At 40.6% G+C, this 23,291-nt stretch overlaps 1 protein-coding gene across 1 annotated transcript in view; it reads right to left on the bottom strand.

Moving 5' to 3' along the window:
- pex5lb (peroxisomal biogenesis factor 5-like b) overlaps window positions 1-22,614 on the bottom strand; it is a 60,577-nt gene extending 37,963 nt beyond the window's left edge. The window contains exons 1-5 of the mRNA XM_028593200.1: window positions 22,586-22,614; window positions 17,251-17,346; window positions 6,488-6,605; window positions 1,353-1,574; window positions 358-481 (exon numbers count right to left, since the gene is read on the bottom strand). Of these exons, the coding sequence (XP_028449001.1) occupies window positions 358-481; window positions 1,353-1,574; window positions 6,488-6,605; window positions 17,251-17,322 (536 nt within the window). The 5' untranslated portion in view covers window positions 17,323-17,346; window positions 22,586-22,614. The remainder of the gene's footprint in view (window positions 1-357; window positions 482-1,352; window positions 1,575-6,487; window positions 6,606-17,250; window positions 17,347-22,585) is intronic.
- Between the last annotated feature and the right edge of the window lie 677 nt (window positions 22,615-23,291).

Raw genomic sequence — 23,291 nt, forward strand, 5'->3', positions numbered from 1 at the left:
CTGAACACACCTCCCTGTAAGACCAGAATGCACCTGAACACACCTCCCTGTAAGACCAGCACGCCCAGAATGCACCTGAACACACCTCCATGTAAGACCAGAATGCACCTGAACACACCTCCCTGTAAGACCAGAATGCACCTGAACACACCTCCCTGTAAGACCAGCACTCCCAGAATGCACCTGAACACACCTCCCTGTAAGACCAGCACGCCCAGAATGCACCTGAACACACCTCCCTGTAAGACCAGCACGCCCAGAATGCACCTGAACACACCTCCCTGTAAGACCAGAATGCACCTGAACACACCTCCCTGAAAACACATGCGCTGATTCTTCTTCTACTGTGGTATTTACCAGAGCAGTTCGCTGGAGGAGTGGTGGGAGGTGCAGCGCTTCTCGTCTCTCGTCCTGCCTCCCGCGGCGTCCTCCACGTCCAGGTTCACCTCGTCCCATCTGTCCCGAGGAGACGGCAGACTGACTGCAACACATCAAACACAGCTCGCTGCACATCACACACATTTCATGACTTCTTTTGTCACTTTTTTGACTTTTTTATCACTTTTTTGTCACTTTCTTGACATTTTTGTCACTTTTTTGTCACTTTTTTTGTCACTTTCTTGACATGTTTGTCACTTTTATGACTTTTTTTTAAAATGTTGTCACTTTTTTGTCACTTTTTTATCTCTTTGTCACATTTTTTAACATTCTTTTATCAACTGTTTTTTCTTCAAATACTATAAAATTGAATAAACAAAATAAACAATTTTACCCTCACAACACAAAGAAAGAGGAAGGGGACGAACATCCCGGAAAACGAAACGTCGTCGATATTGACTAGTACCGGAGTCGGGAAGTGGTTTTACGTGCCTCCTGTGCAGGGAATGGAGTTAACTTTTTTGGTCACCAGCCAACATGTCCAGTAGATTTTTAAAGTTACCAGCCTCAATGAAAGAAGACACATAAAACCGCCCAAATGTCTAGACAAATTGACTAGTAACTTTACAATGTCAATTTAAAGCCCTGTTCCTGTGTGTGGAGTACCTGAGTCGAGAGAGATGAGACTGGCAGGAAGTTGTATTAAGAAGTGACAAAAAATGTCAAAGAAATGTCAAAAAAGTGACAAAAAGTGACACAAAATTCACAAAAAGTGACAAAAAGTGTCACAAAAAGTTACAAAAAAGTGACCAAAATGACCAAAAGTGACAAAAAAGTGTCACAAAAGTGACAAAAAGTTACAAAAAATGACAAAAAAGGACAAAAAAAATGACAAAAATGATAAAAAGTGACAAAAAAAGTTGAAAAAAAGTGACCAAAAATGTCAAAGAAAGTTGTTCCTGTGTGTTGAGTACCTGAGTCGAGAGAGATGGGACTTTGCGCCTCCACCTGGATCAGCTCCGTCTCCTCCGGTCTGGTCTGGCGTCGGGGACTCAGCGAGTCGCCCTTTCTCCTCACGGGACTCCTCCTCTGCTTGGTGTTACCGCGGCAACCGCCCGGCTCGCTCAGGTGCTCGGTGTTCCCGCGGCAACCGCCGGGCTCGCTGAGGTCCACCAGGTCCAGAGCCGTGGACAGGACTGCAGGACCAAGGATTAGAAACGAACAGTTAAAGAGGAACTTTCCTGGTGTCCTCGGGGCTAATCTGACCTGTTTTCAAAAAGTCCGAAATTTGGGTTTTCCAAAATGTCCAAAAACATAACGTGGATGGTTCCATACAGCGCTCTTCACAAGTTAATTAAATGATCAGTTCACTACTTTCATTTAATTTGGGTGTTTTAGTCAATTTTATAGTATTTGAAGAAAAAACAATTGAGAAAAGAACATTGAAAATGTGACAAAGTGACCAAAGTGACAAAAAAAGTGACAAAAAAGTTACAAAAATGACAAAAAAGGGACAAGAATGTCAAAATAGTGACAAAAATGTCAAATAAAGTAACAAAAATGTCAAAAAAATGTCAAAAAAATGACAAAAATGTCAAATAAAGCCACAAAAATATCATATAGTGACAAAAATGTCAAATAAAGTGACAAAAATGTCATATATTGACAAAAATGTCAAATAGAGTCACAAAAATGTCATATAGTGAAAAAATGTCAAAGAAAGTGACAAAAATGTCATATAGTGACAAAAATGTCAAATAAAGTCACAAAAATGTCATATAGTGACAAAAATATCAAATAAAGTCACAAAAATGTCATATAGTGAAAAAATGTCAAAGAAAGTGACAAAAATGTCAAAAAGTGACAATGGTAAAAAAAAAAAAAAAGCTTTAAAAATTTGGGAAAAAAACACAAAAACTTCAAAAGGCTCAGAAAAAGTTGACAGACGTTGAAAAAAAGTGACAAAAACATCGGGGAGAGTCACAAGTGTTGAAAAAGACCTTCATCAAAAGACTTTGATAAAGGTTTTTCATTTAAAATGTTAATTGACATAAAGCATTAAAAACTAAGAAAAAAAGTCAAAAAAACAACAAAAATATCAGAAAAAGTTACAAAAATGTTGAAAAATGTCAAAAAAGCGAAGAACCAAAAACATTGAAAAAATTGCCAAAATAGGTCCAGAAAATAGCAAAAAAGAATTACAAATATATCAGAAAAATGTGGTCCAGTATTAAACCAGAACCAGGCTGTAGTGTCACCCTACAGGACTAATGTTCAGCAGCAGTTAGAGTCACTAAAAGTTCTGTTGTTGCTGCTGACAGACTCACATTATTATTCTAAGTGTCTGACAACATTATGGGATGGATCCCTACAGAGATAGACCTTTTAGTTAAAGAGTAAGATCCTTTTAGTTTAACATGAAACAGCCCCGGATTCACCATCACCAAACTCCACCAAACTCCATGTAAATAATCAGGACTTTTAGCATTGTAAAACAAACTTCATTCCAACTGGCAAAAACTAAATAAAACTACCAAAAGCCGTCTTGGTTCATCTTTCCACTGTTCCAACAATCACCACTCTGGTTTGGTTGAAATAAACCCTTAATTCACCCATTTACATGTGGAGATATGCTGGCTCTATACACGCTAAAAGTCCTGATTATTTACATGGAGTCTGGTGGAGATATGCTGGCTCTATACACACTAAAAGTCCTGATTATTTACATGGAGTCTGGTGGAGATATGCTGGCTCTATACACGCTAAAAGTCCTGATTATTTACATGGATTCTGGTGGAGATATGCTGGCTCTATACAAGCTAAAAGTCCTGATTATTTACATGGAGTCTGGTGGAGTTTGGTAATTGGGATTTCAGGGGCTGTTTCATGAAAGGATCTCACTCTTTAAAGTCCGAGCGCATCATAAACGAGTCAGAAAAGCTGCAGTGTTGAGTGATTTTGTCTTAGAGCTCTATAATCAATAACTTGAAACCTGAATATTATATTACAGTACGTAGGTAACAACAAACAGAGTATTGTGTGCAGGGTGACCTTTAAATGTCATCATCGCTCTCTGAAACACGAGCACACAGTTTGATCTCCGGTCTGAACGGATGAAATTTCAGCCGTTTCGGTCTCCTCTTTTAGTTCCCTCCGTTTGGACGATAACAGAGTGTGTGTTTTAAGAAGGCCGGTGATGAATGTGAGGAGGACGCATTAGGTCAGAGGTGTTAATTAACGGGACGTGTACCTGCTGAGACGGAGGAGACAGATGGGCACAGAGAAGGAAGGAAGGAAGGACGGCCGAGGACACAAAGTTAGAGAAGGACAGCAGGAGACACGAGGTCAGAGAGACACAGAAAAAGTTAGAGAAAAGAGGGAGACTGTTACCTCATTCACTCACTCACTATTCCCCTTATAGGGTTTATTAAATAGTGACCTATATAGTGTTTATATACCTTAGGGATGCACTGAATCCAGGATTGGGCTGAATATTGGGCTTGTTGACTGGGTTGGGTTTCTGCCGAACCTTAGAATTTGAATACTGTATCTGAAGTCTCTTTTATATTAGTGGTCCCATAATACTGTATCTGAAGTCTCTTTTATATTAGTGGTCCCATAATACTGTATCTGAAGTCTCTTTTATATAGACCTTAGTGGTCCCCTAATACTGTATCTGAAGTCTCTTTTATATAGACCTTAGTGGTCCCCTAATACTGTATCTGAAGTCTCTTTTATATAGACCTTAGTGGTCCCTAATACTGTATCTGAAGTCTCTTTTATATAGACCTTAGTGGTCCCCTAATACTGTATCTGAAGTCTCCTTATATAGACCTTAGTGGTCCCCTAATACTGTATCTGAAGTCTCTTTATATAGACCTTAGTGGTCCCCTAATACTGTATCTGAAGTCTCTTTTATATAGACCTTAGTGGTCCCCTAATACTGTATCTGAAGTCTCTTTTATATAGACCTTAGTGGTCCCTAATACTGTATCTGAAGTCTCTTTTATATAGACCTTAGTGGTCCCCTAATACTGTATCTGAAGTCTCTTTTATATAGACCTTAGTGGTCCCCTAATACTGTATCTGAAGTCTCTTTTATATAGACCTTAGTGGTCCCCTAATACTGTATCTGAAGTCTCTTTTATATAGACCTTAGTGGTCCCTAATACTGTATCTGAAGTCTCTTTTATATAGACCTTAGTGGTCCCCTAATACTGTATCTGAAGTCTCTTTTATATAGACCTTAGTGGTCCCCTAATACTGTATCTGAAGTCTCTTTTATATAGACCTTAGTGGTCCCCTAATACTGTATCTGAAGTCTCTTTTATATAGACCTTAGTGGTCCCTAATACTGTATCTGAAGTCTCTTTTATATAGACCTTAGTGGTCCCTAATACTGTATCTGAAGTCTCTTTTATATAGACCTTAGTGGTCCCCTAATACTGTATCTGAAGTCTCTTTTATATAGACCTTAGTGGTCCCCTAATACTGTATCTGAAGTCTCTTTTATATAGACCTTAGTGGTCCCTAATACTGTATCTGAAGTCTCTTTTATATAGACCTTAGTGGTCCCCTAATACTGTATCTGAAGTCTCTTTTATATAGACCTTAGTGGTCCCCTAATACTGTATCTGAAGTCTCTTTTATATAGACCTTAGTGGTCCCCTAATACTGTATCTGAAGTCTCTTTTATATAGACCTTAGTGGTCCCCTGTATCTGAATACTGTATCTGAAGTCTCTTTTATATAGACCTTAGTGGTCCCCCTTAGTGGTCCCCTAATACTGTATCTGAAGTCTCTTTTATATAGACCTTAGTGGTCCCCTAATACTGTATCTGAAGTCTCTTTTATATAGACCTTAGTGGTCCCCTAATACTGTATCTGAAGTCTCTTTTATATAGACCTTAGTGGTCCCCTAATACTGTATCTGAAGTCTCTTTTATATAGACCTTAGTGGTCCCCTAATACTGTATCTGAAGTCTCTTTTATATAGACCTTAGTGGTCCCCTAATACTGTATCTGAAGTCTCTTTTATATAGACCTTAGTGGTCCCCTGAATCTCTTTTATATAGACTGTATCTGAAGTCTCTTTTATATAGACCTTAGTGGTCCCCCCTAATACTGTATCTGAAGTCTCGTTTATATAGACCTTAGTGGTCCCCTAATACTGTATCTGAAGTCTCTTTTATATAGACCTTAGTGGTCCCTAATACTGTATCTGAAGTCTCTTTTATATAGACCTTAGTGGTCCCTAATACTGTATCTGAAGTCTCTTTTATATAGACCTTAGTGGTCCCCTAATACTGTATCTGAAGTCTCTTTTATATAGACCTTAGTGGTCCCCTAATACTGTATCTGAAGTCTCTTTTATATAGACCTTAGTGGTCCCCTAATACTGTATCTGAAGTCTCTTTTATATAGACCTTAGTGGTCCCTAATACTGTATCTGAAGTCTCTTTTATATAGACCTTAGTGGTCCCCCCCTAATACTGTATCTGAAGTCTCTTTTATATAGACCTTAGTGGTCCCCTGTATCTAATACTGTATCTGAAGTCTCTTTTATATAGACCTTAGTGGTCCCCTAATACTGTATCTGAAGTCTCTTTATATAGACCTTAGTGGTCCCCTAATACTGTATCTGAAGTCTCTTTATATAGACCTTAGTGGTCCCCTAATACTGTATCTGAAGTCTCTTTTATATAGACCTTAGTGGTCCCCTAATACTGTATCTGAAGTCTCTTTTATATAGACCTTAGTGGTCTCCTAATACTGTATCTGAAGTCTCTTTTATATAGACCTTTCACATAGACCTCTCTGAAAGCCATGATGTCTCTCTCTCTCTCTCATGGGAGGGCCAAATTCTCTGGGTGGTCAAAGCAAAGAAAAAGGGAGGTAACCTTGCTCCTTATGACCTCATAAGGAGAAGATTCCTGATTGGTCCATCTGAGCTTTCATTTTCTCAAAGGCAGAGCAGGATACCCAGGGCTCGGTTTACACCTATCACCATTTCTAGCCACTGGGGGACCATAGGCAGGCTGGGGGAACGCATATTAATGTTAAAAAAACCCTCATAAAGTGACATTTTGAGAAAGAGGGAGGAGTCTACCTGCTGTGTTGGAGGTTAGGGGGCGGCTGGAGGAGGAAGCATCGCTGCGGCTCTCCGACAGGAAGTCATCGATTGAGGGACTCAGCAGAGGTCGACTCTCCTGCTGCTCCCGGACCATCTGCAGACACAAACACACACAACCATTTGACAGAAGTGTGGTTTAGGCCTACTCTATCTGTAAAGTGTCCTGAGATACAGAACAGGCCAAAAGTTTGGACACACCTTCTCATTCAATGAGTTTCCTTTTTATTTTCATGACTATTTATATTGTAGATTCTCACTGAAGGCATCAAAACTATGAATGAACACATATGGAATTATGTACTTAACAAAAAAGTGTGAAATAACTGAAAACATGTCTTATATTTTAGATTCTTCAAAGTTGTCACTCTTTGCTTTTTTATTAATAAGGGAAATAATTCCACTAATGAACCCTGACAAAGCACACCTGTGAAGGTAAAACCATTTCAGGTGACTACCTCATGAAGCTCATTGAGAGAACACCAAGGGTTTGCAGAGTTATCAAAAAAAGCAAAGGGTGGCTACTTTGAAGAATCTAAAATATAAGACATGTTTTCAGTTATTTCACACTTTTTTGTTAAGTACATAATTCCACATGTGTTCATTCATAGTTTTGATGCCTTCAGTGATAATCTACAATGTAAATAGTCATGAAAATAAAGAAACTGCATTGAATTAGAAGGTGTGTCCAAACGTTTGGCCTGTACTGTAACTCTTGTTATGATTTGATACTATAAATAAAATTTAACTGAATAGAAACACACAACCATTGGCCGAAACGCACAAAATAAGTCTGCCGCAATTTCGACCTATATTTAGGTTTATAGAGGCGTGAGGGCGTAACATTGGGGAGGTAGAGATCACCTATCAAGGGCGGTCCCGGGACACGTATACCCAAATAGACCTTTTTCACAGCAGACATGTTGACATGTCATAGTAGGTGTGTTCAAACCCAGTAATGATGGCTGCATTCCACTTAGGAGAGACCCTGGTATTAAACCATTACTGATGGCTGCATTCCACTTAGGAGAGACCCTGGTATTAAACCATTACTGATGGCTGCATTCCACTTAGGAGAGGTCCTGGTATTAAACCATTACTGATGGCTGCATTCCACTTAGGAGAGGTCCTGGTATTAAACCATTACTGATGGCTGTATTCCACTTAGGAGAGACCCTGGTATTAAACCATTACTGATGGCTGCATTCCACTTAGGAGAGACCCTGGTATTAAACCATTACTGATGGCTGTATTCCACTTAGGAGAGACCCTGGTATTAAACCATTACTGATGGCTGCATTCCACTTAGGAGAGACCCTGGTATTAAACCATTACTGATGGCTGCATTCCACTTAGGAGAGGTCCTGGTATTAAACCATTACTGATGGCTGCATGCCACTTAGGAGAGACCCTGGTATTAAACCATTACTGATGGCTGCATTCCACTTAGGAGAGGTCCTGGTATTAAACCATTACTGATGGCTGTATTCCACTTAGGAGAGGTCCTGGTATTAAACCATTACTGATGGCTGTATTCCACTTAGGAGAGACCCTGGTATTAAACCATTACTGATGGCTGCATTCCACTTAGGAGAGACCCTGGTATTAAACCATTACTGGTGGCTGCATCCCACTTAGGAGAGACCCTGGTATTAAACCATTACTGGTAATGGGTCTCTCCTAAGTGGAATGCAGCCATCAGTAATGGTTTTAATTCCAGAGGTCCTGGTATTAAACCATTACTGATGGCTGTATTCCACTTAGGAGAGGTCCTGGTATTAAACCATTACTGATGGCTGTATTCCACTTAGGAGAGGTCCTGGTATTAAACCATTACTGATGGCTGTATTCCACTTAGGAGAGGTCCTGGTATTAAACCATTACTGATGGCTGTATTCCACTTAGGAGAGACCCTGGTATTAAACCATTACTGATGGCTGCATTCCACTTAGGAGAGACCCTGGTATTAAACCATTACTGATGGCTGCATTCCACTTAGGAGAGACCCTGGTATTAAACCATTACTGATGGCTGCATTCCACTTAGGAGAGGTCCTGGTATTAAACCATTACTGATGGCTGAATTCCACTTAGGAGAGACCCTGGTATTAAACCATTACTGATGGCTGTATTCCACTTAGGAGAGACCCTGGTATTAAACCAAGGGTTTGCAGAGTTATCAAAAAAAGCAAAGGGTGGCTACTTTGAAGAATCTAAAATATAAGACATGTTTTCAGTTATTTCACACTTTTTTGTTAAGTACATAATTCCATATGTGTTCATTCATAGTTTTGATGCCTTCAGTGATAATCTACAATGTAAATAGTCATGAAAATAAAGAAACTGCATTGAATTAGAAGGTGTGTCCAAACGTTTGGCCTGTACTGTAACTCTTGTTATGATTTGATACTATAAATAAAATTTAACTGAATAGAAACACACAACCATTGGCCGAAACGCACAAAATAAGTCTGCCGCAATTTCGAACTATATTTAGGTTTATAGAGGCGTGAGGGCGTAACATTGGGGAGGTAGAGATCACCTATCAAGGGCGGTCCCGGGACACGTATACCCAAATAGACCTTTTTCACAGCAGACATGTTGACATGTCATAGTAGGTGTGTTCAAACCCAGTAATGATGGCTGCATTCCACTTAGGAGAGACCCTGGTATTAAACCATTACTGATGGCTGCATTCCACTTAGGAGAGACCCTGGTATTAAACCATTACTGATGGCTGCATTCCACTTAGGAGAGGTCCTGGTATTAAACCATTACTGATGGCTGCATTCCACTTAGGAGAGGTCCTGGTATTAAACCATTACTGATGGCTGTATTCCACTTAGGAGAGACCCTGGTATTAAACCATTACTGATGGCTGCATTCCACTTAGGAGAGGTCCTGGTATTAAACCATTAAACCAATGCACAGTCGCAAGGAGCGGCATCCGCTGCTCGCAGCTTTAATTAAACTTTTTTTTTTGGTTTAAATGCTATGAAATTGAACAAAACACCCAAAATGCAAAGAATGTAATAATTCGTTACACCTACGAAGACCACATCATGCGTCAAGGTTAGTCTTGGGGTAATTTGGTTGTAAGAAACCCATATTTGTGATATTAAAAAACTTTGAAAATGGGTCAAATTGTGGCCGGGTTGGCTCAGTGGGTAGAGCAGGCGCACATATACTGAGAGGTTTATGCCTTGACGCAGAAGGTCCAGGCTTCGAAACTGACCTGTGACGATTTTCTGCATGTCTTCCCCCCTCTCTCTCTCCCCTTTCTTATCTCACCTTTCCTATCGAATAAAGGCAGAAATGCCCCCCCAAAAAAAGTCCCCAAGAGTCCCAAATGTCAAACTGGGAGGAACAAATGGCCGATATCCTCATATGGTTTGGAGGACTGGTTGGATACAGAAACCAGAGAGCAGAATCTGGTTTTCACATCCTTTCTTTATTGGCTGAATGTGTCTGAATGAGTCCCAAACATGATTACATCCTCTCACATGTATTTTTTACAGCTTTGAAGAAACATGATGTGTTTCAGAAGACTCGGCGATACAAGTTTAATCCTGACATCCAGTCATGAACCCAGCTGCTGCTGTCGATTTCTCCATTAGGATCTCTTCAAATGTTTAATTCATGAGAGCTGCTGCTGTCAGAAACAAAGCCTGAAAACTCTGATTTTCTGACAGCGTCTGAAACCTCCACGAGAAAAGAACGGGGGACTCGCACGGGGCACCAACTGTTACAGCTGCCAGATTTAAAATTCAACTTTGACTCAGAAAAGACAACAAGATAACACAATGTGTGTGTGTGTGTCTGTGTGTGTGTGTGTGTGTGTGTGTGTGTGTGTGTGTGTGTGTGTGTGGGGGGGGGGGGGCAAATACCTAATCCACTGGTTCAGATTCTGCTGACTCCATGAACCCAGTAAACACATGAATGAAGTAAACAGTGCCTGTCCTTCCTTTGCCGTGAAGTTGCTGCATTTTTGCTGCTGTCTGGAGATTCTAGGGCTGTGCTCGATTGAAGAACTTTTTAGTCGACTAACACTCATTCTATTGTGTCGACTAATTGATTAGTTGATTTAATCGACAGATCTGTAAATCTGAGTTTCTCCTAGGGCTGCTCCCTCTTACAGTAGTTGATTAGTCGACTAATCGGTTGTTCTGGTCTTAGTCATCTTAGATCTCTTTAGTCCATTAGTCATGTCTGATGCTGTTTTTCATGCTGAATGACTTATTTCCAAGAAACGTACGAGCACATCTCTGGTAAACATAAGAATTAAAGTGGTGCTTTAACATGACTCTGTCACTCGCGGTGACAACGTGACAGGTTTTAAAGCCCCAGTGTGTAACGTGTTTAGTTGTTCATCATCTAAATCTGTGTTGCCCCATTCACAAACATATGTAATGTGGTCAGTGATGCTCTTACAGTGGTGCCCAAAAGGTGTATTATCAATCAAAATGTTATTGAAAAGTTTTCAGAATTATTTCAACCCAAATTTATTGAGGATTGTACTGATGCAGAATTCCTTGCTAATCACTTTAATGACCATTGCCAGTCTGTTCTGGACATAGTGGCCCCTGTAAAGCACAAAACGACCTCTCCTAAAAATCCTTGTCCCTGGTTAAATGAGGAGATTGCTTCCTTTAGGAGAATATCCCGCAAGGTAGAGCGCTTGTGGAAATCCACTAATTTGGAAGTGCACAGACTGCATTTAAAGGAGCTTATTGTCTCGCTAAACGAAATGATGAAGCAGGCCAGATCTAAGTATTTTTTTTTTGATCTTGTAAATTAGAATAAGAGAAATCCAAAAGCTGTATCAGATATTATTCAGAATATTGTTTCACCCTCTACTCTTTTGGTGCCTGTTTTCACCACTGAGGACTGCAACAACTTCTTAAAATATTTTGTTAATAAGGTGAAGGAAATCAAAATTAGTGTAAAAACATCTGATGAGAGGCCAATTATGGTACAGTAGCTACCCCAAATTGCTCCTGGGCTAACTTTTCTACTGTCTCATTAGATGATGTGATGGTCTTACTTAAAACGATGAAACCATCCTCATGCCCATTGGATATATTACCAACATCCTTGTTTTTTAAAGTGATAGATCTTGTTGCTCCTTTTGTTGTTAAAATTATTAACATATCACTTTCCACTGGGATCGTCCCAAACGATAAGCCCCATTTTAAAAAAGCCCAATTTGGATCCAGTGGAGCATTCTAATTATAGGCCAATATCAAAACTGCCTTTTCTTTCAAAAGTCTTGGAGAAAGTAGTATTTGAGCATCTAACAGCTTTTCTAACTTACAATGAACTCCTGGATAAGTATCAATCAGGTTTCAGAAAGATGCACTCGACGGAGACTGCTCTCCTCAGAGTGTCAAATGATGTTCAGATGGCTTCTGACTCAGGAAGATGCTCAGTATTGGTTTTATTGGATTTATCAGCAGCTTTCGATACAGTGGACCACAAAATACTGTTACATAGATTGGAAAAAGAGTTTGGTGTGGTTGGGCCCGTTTTAAAATGGTTTTCCTCTTACTTGAGTGATGAAACTTTTTCTGTATTTGTAAATGATATACTGTCTGAAACCAGTCCATTCTTAAATGGTGTTCCTCAGGGCTCTGTCCTAGGTCCACTTTTATTCTTACTGTACATTACCCCTCTTGGAAAAATTTATAACAACTTTAACAATGTATCATACCATTTTTATGTGGATGACATACAGTTGTATTGCTCGTTCAATGACTGAGTTACACAAACTAACGGATTTATTGGACTGTATTTCCTGTGTAAAATGGTGGCTTGCTAGTAACTGCCTCCAATTAAACATGAAAAAGACTGAAACTCTGATTGTATCCCCAGACAACAAAATTTCCTCCATCATCCAACATCTTGGTTCTCTGAGCTCCACTGTCCAGACGAGCATCAGAAATCTCGGTGTCTGGTTTGACCACTCAATGTCTTTGGACTGCCGTTCGAGACTTCTGGTCAGAAATAGTTTTTATCATCTAAGAAATATTGCAAAATTGAGGACAATTTTAACAGACTCTGACCTTGAGATGGTTATTCATGCTTTTATCTCTTCACGTTTAGATTATTGTAATTCTCTTTTTATGTTTCTTAACAAATCTGCTGTAAATCGTCTTCAAATGGTTCAAAATGCTGCGGCAAGGCTTTTAAACAGGATCTGGCAGAAGGACACACATTAATCCCATTTTGTCCTCCCTACATTGGTTACCTATTAAATTTCGTATTGAATTTAAAATATTGGTTTTAACTTTTAGAGCTTTAAATGGTCAGGCCCCAGAATACATTGCTGACTTGTTACGTTCATACTCCCCAGGCCGTGCCCTTCGATCAGCAGGTCAAAGTCTCTTTATAGTGCCAAAGGCTCGCTATAAAACCCGGGCAGACCTGTCCTTCGAGGCTGTAGCCCCCAGACTCTGGAACGCCTTGCCCTTGCTCCTCCGTGTGGCTGATTCTGTTGATTCTTTTAAACAGCAACTCAAGACACTGTTATTTAAACAAGCTTTTAGTTGACTGGGTTTAATTCATCTTTGACCTTTTTAAATGTTTTATCTTCATCCAATGTATTTCGATGTGGTTGTACCTTGTGAAGCACTTTGTGATTTTTATCTGCAAAAAGCGCTCTATAAATATACTTTACTTACTTACTTACGTGTCCTTTTTCATGAATATTTACCTCCAGCATCTATTTCAAGTATTCCTATTGGTTTGGAATTTAACATTAGCGTTAGCATGAACTGGGGTAGACGCTAATGTATGCTCCATCTAGAAATATGTTAGCTGGTAAGAGACATACAGGACACGCTGCTGTGTGTGTGTGTGTGTGTGTGTGTGTGTGTGTGTGTGTGTGTGTTGTGACGTCACGAGAGGCTGTGTCCTGGACGGACGTTACATCCCCCTGAGATGGCTGCAAGCACAGACAGCTAAGGCTCCATCCGCTGGTACAAATGGGAACTCCACCCCTCTGTGGCCAATGTCAGGAGCTGATGAGCTGAAGGGTTTTTAAGGGATAGACACACACTTATGCCTAGTCCACGCGGACACGGGTATTATTATAACCGTGACTTTTTTTTTACGCGGTTCGGCCTTCCGTCCACACGAAAACGCAGTTTCAGGGCACTGTAACCGAACATTTTTGAAAACTCCGGCCAGGGTGAGCATTTTCAGGAACGCCGGTTACAGTGTTGACGTGTGGACGGTATAACCAGGTTTTTTTGCCTTGCGACGTCAGAGTGTGCGCCGTTATCCGCTGTGTTTGACGTCATATTGTGCGCCGCTAACTGCTTTGTTGATGATTCTTTGCAATGGCTTGACAGCGTGTTTTTGCGTTTTCATGTGGACGGAGATTTATTTTAAACCGAGCATGTGTGGACGGGTTTTTTTTTTTTTTTAAAACGGAGGAGAAAAAACTCTGGTTATAAAAATACCCGTGTCCGTGTGGACTAGGTGGACTAGGCCTTAGAGAGGTCTGTGTGTGGTGGGGAGACACGGTCTCCAAGCTGGGCTCCCAGGAGGACGAGAGCGGTGTGCTACTATTGCCATGAGGAATATAAAGAGTTGGAGAGACTTATCTGTGGAAAAGACTCACCGTTGGAAGTGTTCACCTGTGGAAATACGTGAGAGACATTTGGAAGGACTTACTGCTGGCTTGGCCACTAGCTGCAGCCTGGACTACCGTAAGGCTGAGAAAAACTGTTTATTTTCCTGAGGGAGAGAATTATGATTTCAAGATGCCGAAGAGACATCCCTGAAGTGTTGTCCCTTAAAGAGCAACAAGATGTCTGCATTCTGTTATGTTTTCATTGACTTCCAAGAACTTTAATAAATTCCTTATTATTTGAACCTCGTCTCCTTGCACTACTAGAGCCACCCCGCTGACAGCTGTGTAGCCTCTCATGACGTCACAGTATGTGTTTGTGTGTGTGTATGTGTGCGTGCATGCGTGCGTGTGTATATATGTGTGTGTGTTTCTAATCCTAATCCACATCACTGTGTACATGCACATGTCAACTGGAATATGTTGGGATTTAATCCTGCGTGCGAACACCACTAACACTAAATGAAATCCAGACAGCTGAACTCCGGCGCTGTTGGAGCCATTTTTCCCTGAATCTACATCACTGGGTGTGGCTGTTCAGTCAAAGCTTTTTCGGGAGGAAATTAAAAAACTAAAATAGAAAAGATTATCTCAAAAGACCTTTTGATGAACCGTGCCCTTTTATTTCCGGACTCTGGCCCAAAGATCACCAGCAGTATACAAATAATGACAGATATGTGTCTTTTGCACACTAAAACAAATCTAATTATTTAGGAAGAAGACCGGCAGACCAAGTGCACATATAAGGTTCGGCAAATGTTACTAACTTTTCTTCTGGAAAGAATAACCTATGTATAAAGAGGGAAGGAGGACTTCTATGAGAAGGTTTGGGGGGCCTTGAGTTTGTTTGTAAAAGCTATGAAGCTGGATTGGGAGGATTGACTAATGTAAACCTTTTAATGTGAGTTTAAACTATAAAACCATTTTCACCACTCATTTTCAGGTTCATAATTGTATTTAGCAGATATATCAGAATAGGTGAAATAGGGCTTATCAGGGTCTCCCCTAGCTGTAGATAGGTGAAATAGGGCTTATCAGGGTCTCCCCTAGCTGTAGATAGGTGAAATAGGGCTTATCAGGGTCTCCCCTAGCTGTAGATAGGTGAAATAGGGCTTATCAGGGTCTCCCTAGGTGTAGATAGGTGGGCCACCGCATTTTTTGTGCATGCATCGTTTCAGTCCGGTGCAACACCGGCATCGCCGCCGCTAGTTAGCTTAGCGTAGTGAATGGAATCCTATGTTGCCGGTTAGCATGTTGTGAGTAAAAGTGAGCCGACAAAAAACTACCTAATTCAGTGTTTCCTTTAGGATTTTTTTAGCAGTGTGGGCAAGGTCCGAACACCCCCAAATTCAGCTCTATTCACACACACAATGAGGCATATTTTCAGTTGTGACTGAACTGTATTTTTTTAGTTACTGTGTAGGTGAAATTTGAGCTTGACATATAGGCTAAGCATTCTGTAGTAAATAACAATAAACCCATTATTAATTACATTATCTTAATAATAAAACGTTCTCCGACATGCACTCTAACAATGCAGCCCTATTTCTGATACCGTGGGGGGGGGCAGAAATGTTGTCAAATCAACATAGAGGAAACACTGTAATTACTTGGAATGAGACAAAAAATGCATTGGCCCACCTATCTACAGCCAGGGTAGTAGGGCTGCTCCCTCTTAGTGGATTAGTGGACTAATTAGTTGTTTTGGTCTTAGTCATCTTAGATCTCTTTAGTCCATTAGTCATGTCTGATGCTGTTTTCATGCTGAATGACTTATTTCCAAGAAATGTACGAGCACATCTCTGGTAAACACAAGAATTAAAGTGGTGCTTTAACACAACTCTTAGTGGAGAAACTCAGATTTACAGATCTGTCGATTAAATCAACTAATCGATTAGTCGATACAGTTGAATGAGTGTTAGTCGACTAAGAATTTCTTCAATCGAGCACAGCCCTACAGGGTAGACCGGGATATGCCCTATTTCAACAAACGGTGGTGTATCCCTTTAAAAATAAATCAGACGGGACGACCTCTAGCTCACCCAGTAAGAGTGTTCACCCCATGTTGGCCGAGTCCTGCAGCAGCGCAGGGTTCGAATCCGACCTGCTGCCCTTTGCTGCGTTTCATCCCCCATCTCTCTCCCCCTTCCATCTCTATCCACTTTCAAAATAAAAGGGAAAACCCCCCAAAAAATAATCTTTAATATAAAATAAATTGGACCATCGTTTCCTAAATGAGCATCATGCAGTTTATATTGAAGAAGAAACTAGCCATTAGGGCTGAAACGATTCCTCGAATAACTCGAATAATTAGATTACAAAAAATCCTCGATGCAAAATGAGTTGCCTCGAAGCTTCGTTAAATCAATGTTACCAACGTTGTATCACTGATGGACGGTGTTTCTACAGGGAGCCTTATTACTGTCGCACAAACGCAGCTCAGTCTGCTGCTGGCGACACATGCTAGAGCGTAAATAGCGAGGGGCTAAGAGAAGAGACAGGCTGGAGAAAACGACAGAAAGTGTCCAAAGTTTGGAATCAGTTCAAACGTAATTAAAACTAAAACTCTGTACAGCGTGTCTACTGCAAAATCAAACTAGCTTAGCACGATAATAGCGCGACGTCAGAGCTTTAGCGTCTCAACAGAAAACATGGAGTCTAACTTAATCATTCATTCCACGAAGCGAAACGACAAAAGTAAATCACAGAGTCAAGTGGACGATGAAACTACACCAAACACAAAAACCACAATCAAAGACAAGAAAATACGTAGTGGTGACCACAATCTGATCTAAAGAGCTGACTGTCCCTTCGGAAAAACAGCTGATTGTTGCGCATCTCTCTATGATATTGTAAGCAATGTAGGCAATACAAATGTTGCTTTTTTCCCTAGTTTGGGTCGTTTAAAAAACGCAAAAAAAAATGTATCTGATTAATCGATCGATAAAGTGCTAGATTAATCGATTACAAAAAGAATCGGTAGCTGCAGCCCTACTAGCCATTATGTTATTGAGAGCCAGAGAGCAGAGACATGCAGCTGCAGGTCTCAGGTTCAAGCACAGAGAGACAGGCTGAAAGCAGGGAGACAGATGGGAGGTCGTCATGCTGACCTTGGTTGTCACGGTGAGGAGGGCGTTTCCTTCTGAGGTTGACTTTTTACCAGGAAGCTCCTTCAGCACCATGGCAACGACCCTGTCCCCTTTCCCCTACAACAGGCAGAGCGACAATTCATTCACTCAGACGCACAAAACACAACCTTCCACTAAATCATCACTGGCTTCTTCCGCCAGAGTCAGCTATTAAACATGAATGACTCATAAACTATTAAAGGAACAGAAATGATGCTGAAGTCACTAAGATGTCTGTGTGTGTGTGTGTGTGTGTGTGTGTGTGTGTGTGTGTGTGTGTGTGTGTGTGTGTGTGTGTGTGTGTGTGTGTGTGTGTGAGTCTGTCTGTGTGTAGACACACAGACAGGTGTGTGTGTGTGTGTGTGTGTGTGTGTGTGTGTGTGTGTGTGCGTGCTTGTGTTTGTCTGTAAGTCTATGTGTCTGTGTGTGTGTGTGTGTGCGTGTGTCTGTGTGTGTGTGCATGTGTGTCTGTGTGTGTGTGTGTGACATGTCTTATATTTTAGATTCTTCAGAGTAGCCACCCTTTGCTTTTTTTGATAACTCTGCAAACCCTTGGTGTTCTCTCAATGAGCTTCATGAGGTAGTCACCTGAAATGGTTTTACCTTCACAGGTGTGCTTTGTCAGGGTTAATTAGTGGAATTATTTCCCTTATTAATAAAAAAGCAAAGGGTGGCTACTTTGAAGAATCTAAAATATAAGACATGTTTTCAGTTATTTCACACTTTTTTGTTAAGTACATAATTCCATATGTGTTCATTCATAGTTTTGATGCCTTCAGTGAGAATCTACAATGTAAATAGTATTGAAAAATAAAAAGGAAACGCATTGAATGAGAAGGTGTGTCCAAACTTTTGGCCTGTACTGTACCCTATGCAAATTTACGAATCCTACTATGGCCACGCTAAGACCTAGCCTGGTGAGACCGTAATCTATTGGCGTGGCCATAGTAGGATTCGTAAATTTGCGTACCCTACACGTTACTCCCGTATCCCACAATGCAACGTGGTCGTGTTTTCCCGGAGGAGAAGAAGAAGCAGAAGCACCCGCGGAAACAGAAAAGGAAAAATAAAGCGGGCTTTGGTTTCTAAACAGTGGAATGTAATGTAATGTAATGTAAAAGTTTTAGGCAGGTATGAAAAAATGCTGTGAACTAAGAATGCTTTCAAAAATAATAGTTTATTTTGACCAGCCTTTGCCTTCAAGACAGCATCAATTCTTCTAGGAACCCTTGCACACAGTTTTTGAAAGAACTGGGCTGGTAGGTTGTTCCAAACATCTTGGAGAAATAACCACAGATCTTCTGAGGATGTAGGCTTCCACCAACCCTTCTGTCTCTTAATGTTATCCCAGACAGACTGGATGATGCTGAAATCAGGGCACTGTGAGATAGTTGAGTCGCTTGGCCTTGTTTCAATGTCGGAGGTATGGCTTTTTGGCTGAAACTCTTCCACGAAGACCACTTCTGGCCAGACTTCTCCAGACAGTAGATGGTGTACCTGGGTCCTAACTGGTTTCTGCCAGTTCTGAGCTGATGGCACTGCTGGCCAGACTTCCGATTTCGAAGGAAAATAAGCTTGATGTGTTTTCATCTGCTGCACTAAGTTTCCTTGGCCAACCACTAAGCTATGATCCTCAACGCTCCCTGACTTTTTGCAAGTGTACCTGTAAGAATTGATGGTGGTTTGAAGGCAAAGTGTAGCAACACCAAATATTGATGTGATTTAGATGTTTTTTTTGGTTGCTCACTTTGCATTTTGTAAATATAAAAATAAACAAACAATCTTTTCTTCAAAAGATTTTTGAAAGCATTCTTAGTTTACAGCATTTTTTTCACACCTGCCTAAGACTTTTGCACAGTACCGTCTATATACATCAACCTTATCCTATTCTTCTGAGTGTTCAGTTTGTTTCAGGGACGTATTAAAACTATTTTGTAAGAGTTTTGTTTACATGATGCCTCGGTCACACAAATATCTGGCGCATCTACCGACGCAACAAATGTTCAGTGTAGTGTCTGAAATCTTGTTTGGTCATTCCTGATATATTTCACTAGTTAAAACACTATCAACATGACATCTTGACTTCGTGTAAACATACACGCCCACGTTCTTAAAGCCAACTGGCGCATTTTGAGCCATCCGCGTGTATGTTTACGCTGTATACAGCGGATGTAAACATACACGCCAGTTGGCGTATTATCGCGAGAAGAAAGCTACAGTTGGGTCAATTCACACGCAATCGCAAGGTAATGTAACTTTATTAATACCCGAAGGTAGATTTAGCTTACAGTGGGGGGTTGGGTGGGTCAGCCTCCTTTTTACACACACACACATACACACAATCGGCAGCAGACTGTTAGGACATAACGTAAAAAGGAGACATCATTGTTCATTAAATACAATAAATCAACAGTTCCGCAGACACAATATAATAATAATAAAAATAAACAAAATGCAGCAGATCTGTGTTGCTACTACTATAGCCGCTGGGACAAAGGTGTTTCTGTATCGCTTAGTTTTACAAGCTGGTACTTTATATCTGCGTCCCGACGGTAGAAGCTGAAAGTCGTTATATTCACAATAGGAATGTAAGTCAATGGAGGCCAAACGTCGTTGATAAACACGCTACAAAGTGAGTATGTGTCTTGATAACACGCCAATAATGGAATACTAATTGGCGTGTCATACGTACATCACTTCATGACTACATAGGGAATAGTGAGTGAGTGAGTGAGTGAGTGAGTGAGTGAATGGTTTCAAACACAAATATAGTGTTTGTGTTCAACAAAATTATGCATTTTAAACCTCCCATTTAGTTTTCTTCTATTCACACTCTCTATAATCCGTTTAAACACGTCCTAATGTTTTTTTTTACATAGACAGTATATATAAGACTGGACCAGCAGACCCCGTGTCTCTGGTCTGAGACCAGTGGAGGATATCAGAAGTCTCTTTCCCGGTGCTGGCTGAGTGTTACTGAGCAGCCTCCAACTGAGCTTGAAGACGTAGATGTGACGTGAGCAACGTGTCTGAAAGTGTGAAGTCTTCTGGTAGCTGTGAGAGAGAAATCTCAATCATTCCCAATCTCACAGAGACGGAGAGTGTAGGTATATGTAAGGAGATAACATAGACACAGGCTAATTACTGATCACTAACATGCTAGTTAACATTAGTAATTACTGATCACTAACATGCTAGTTAACATTAGTAATTACTGATCACTAACATGCTAGTTAACATTAGTAATTACTGATCACTAACATACTAGTTAACATTAGTAATTAAACCTAAACAGATAATGGAAGTCCAAACTGCCTGTGAGCTTCTCCTGTACTATACGGTAATTCCTCTACTGTGTGACAGTAAGTCTCGTGGTTATGACCCAATCGTTAGCCTATTGTTATAAAAGCGTTCTGCTACGGAGCCATAACGTGAGCTACAAGCTAATGGAGCCTTTTATACATTTTCGTGTTTCTTTAGAAATAAACAACAGACCAATAGAGTCTTTAAACGCTTCAGATGTAAAGTTATTCTCTGTTAAAGTGACGTCAGAATGAATGGGAGTCAATGGGATGCTAACGGGAGGTGATGGCTTGTTAGTATCAAAATGGCGCAATAGGAGCTACGCATTCCAGACGCTCGCTTACCCCCTTGGGTTTTTACAGTAGACGCATCCAAGGTGGCGCGCGACATCGTGACGTCAAAATGATGTAATATCCGGCAGGCGCATCCGATTTATGGCGCGCGAGCCGAGGTCGCGCACGGCTCTTCTTGAAGCGGAAACAGGAGGCCTGAATGAGTTTGCCGACAACGTGATGTCAGGACTCTCAGAGTGACTGCATGTCTCTCTGGTAAACTCTCCGGGTTAAGATGAGTTATTTTATGGTGAATGAAAGGCTCGATCCGACGAAGTAGATCACTGAATCAAATCGAAGCATTGATGTCAATGCCGTTGCCAGTTCTGCCGTTGTTTACCTTTTTCTTCTTCTTCTAGTCCGTAGAAAGAGTAACGTCGGAAGCATTTGCTCATTAGCGCCACTTCTGTTCAGGAGAAGACTGCAGCTAGTGTCACCACCACCAGCGCAGGTATAAATAGTCACGGCGATTTCATGAAGTCACGTATGCGCGAGCCAGCTCGGCTGCGGTTACTGTAAAACACGCTTTACTGCCAGGCATCAACGTCCTGTTCTCAGAATCAGTATTTAACCCCACAAGAGAGTTATAAAGATATATACAGTATACATATATATATATATATATATATATATATATATATATATATATATATATATATATATATATAAAAACTAATAATGAGTGGTGAGAGTTGTGTGTTGGCAGAGAGGCGAGCTGCTGGAGTGAACTCAGCAGGCAGGATGATCCGATCAATAAAACATCCTCCTTGGTTTATTATTAGACTCAAATACAGACGTGCTGATTGGACCAGCTCACTCTGGATGATTAATGAATGATTCTGTCTGCTGGCTTCTTCTTTTACTCTCCGTGTCTCTCATTAGCACTACACAGACACTCTTCATGTCATATTTATCATATTATATATATATATATGTATATATATAAATATATATATATATATATATATATATATATATATATATATATATAAACTATATTTGATTGGTTCAGAGCCATGATATAACAACAACATACAAAAGGCTATAATTCGAATTCATTTAGACAATAATTATCACTCCGCGTCTGAGAAAAACTAAATAAACCGATGCCATGGAGGAAAGCAGAGCCGTTCGTCTGCACACACTGCCAGGACACAGAACTGTTTGTCTGCACACACTGCCAGGACATGCAGCCATTTGTCTGCACACACTGCCAGAACACAGAGCCGTATGTCTGCACACACTGCCAAGACACAGAGCATTTTGTCTGCACACACTGCCAGGACACAGAGCCGTTCATCTGCACACACTGCCAGGACACAGAGCTGTTTGTCTGCATACAAACTGCAGAGTATTTAGTTAGTTAGTTAGTTAGTTAGTTAGTTAGTTAGTAGTTAGGCAGTTAGCCCAGGAGGGCCTGTTTATTGTGAAAATGATTATTTTTTAATAAAAACTCTCATACTGATGTACTTGAAGAGCGTTTTATAAAAACGCCACTTAGCTGTGATGTAATCCCAACCTACCACGCCCTGTCGGGAGCTATTGCTTATGTATATCGCAGAATATTTAAACGATATCATATTCTGGGGCCTCTGGTGATTACCAGCCTTAATTTCTACTGCGTTTCTACTGTCAAACTCCACATTAAACTCAACCACATGAACAGGAACTGGATTACTTACGATCAGCTCAGTCTGATGTTATCTCGCTTTCTCGGTTCCCTCACTCTGTCCCAGTGTCGGCCGCCCAGCTGTGTGTGTGTGTGTGTGTGTGTGTGTGTGTGTGTGTGTGTGTGTGTGTGTGTGTGTGTGTGTGTGTGTGTGTGTGTGTGTGTGTGTGTGTGTGTGTGTGTGTGTGTGTGCTGTCGGACTAAAAATAACCTGCTGTTGTGCTGAGCAAACAGTCCTCCATCAGAGAGTCCCAGAGCTCGCTGCTGCAGCTCTGCAAATACCGACAGCATCCAAACACTGACACTCACTCTTACACTGAGAACACCGAAACACTGATAATACTGATAACACTGATAATACTGATAACACTGATAACACTGATAATACTGATAATACTAGGGCTGCTACTACAGAATATTTTCTGCATGAAGGGATTGGTGGTTGTTTCCCAAAGCCCAAGATATAAAATATTAACATTTAACAAGCTGACATCACACCAGTTTTACTGTTTTTAGATGAAAACAAATGACTCAAACTGATTAATTGATTATCGAACTAGTTGGAGATTAATCTTTGCAGCTCTAGTTGATTTGAAATCCTGAATTAATCCAGGGAGTTTTGTGTATGTGTGTGTGTGTGTGTGTGTGTGTGTGTGTGTGTGTGTTCTCCCATTATTAATACATAGATGGACTTACATTCGTAATTACTGTAATAGAAT

This window comes from Perca flavescens, chromosome 12 (genome assembly GCF_004354835.1).
Source record: "Perca flavescens isolate YP-PL-M2 chromosome 12, PFLA_1.0, whole genome shotgun sequence".
Lineage (NCBI taxonomy): Eukaryota > Metazoa > Chordata > Actinopteri > Perciformes > Percidae > Perca > Perca flavescens.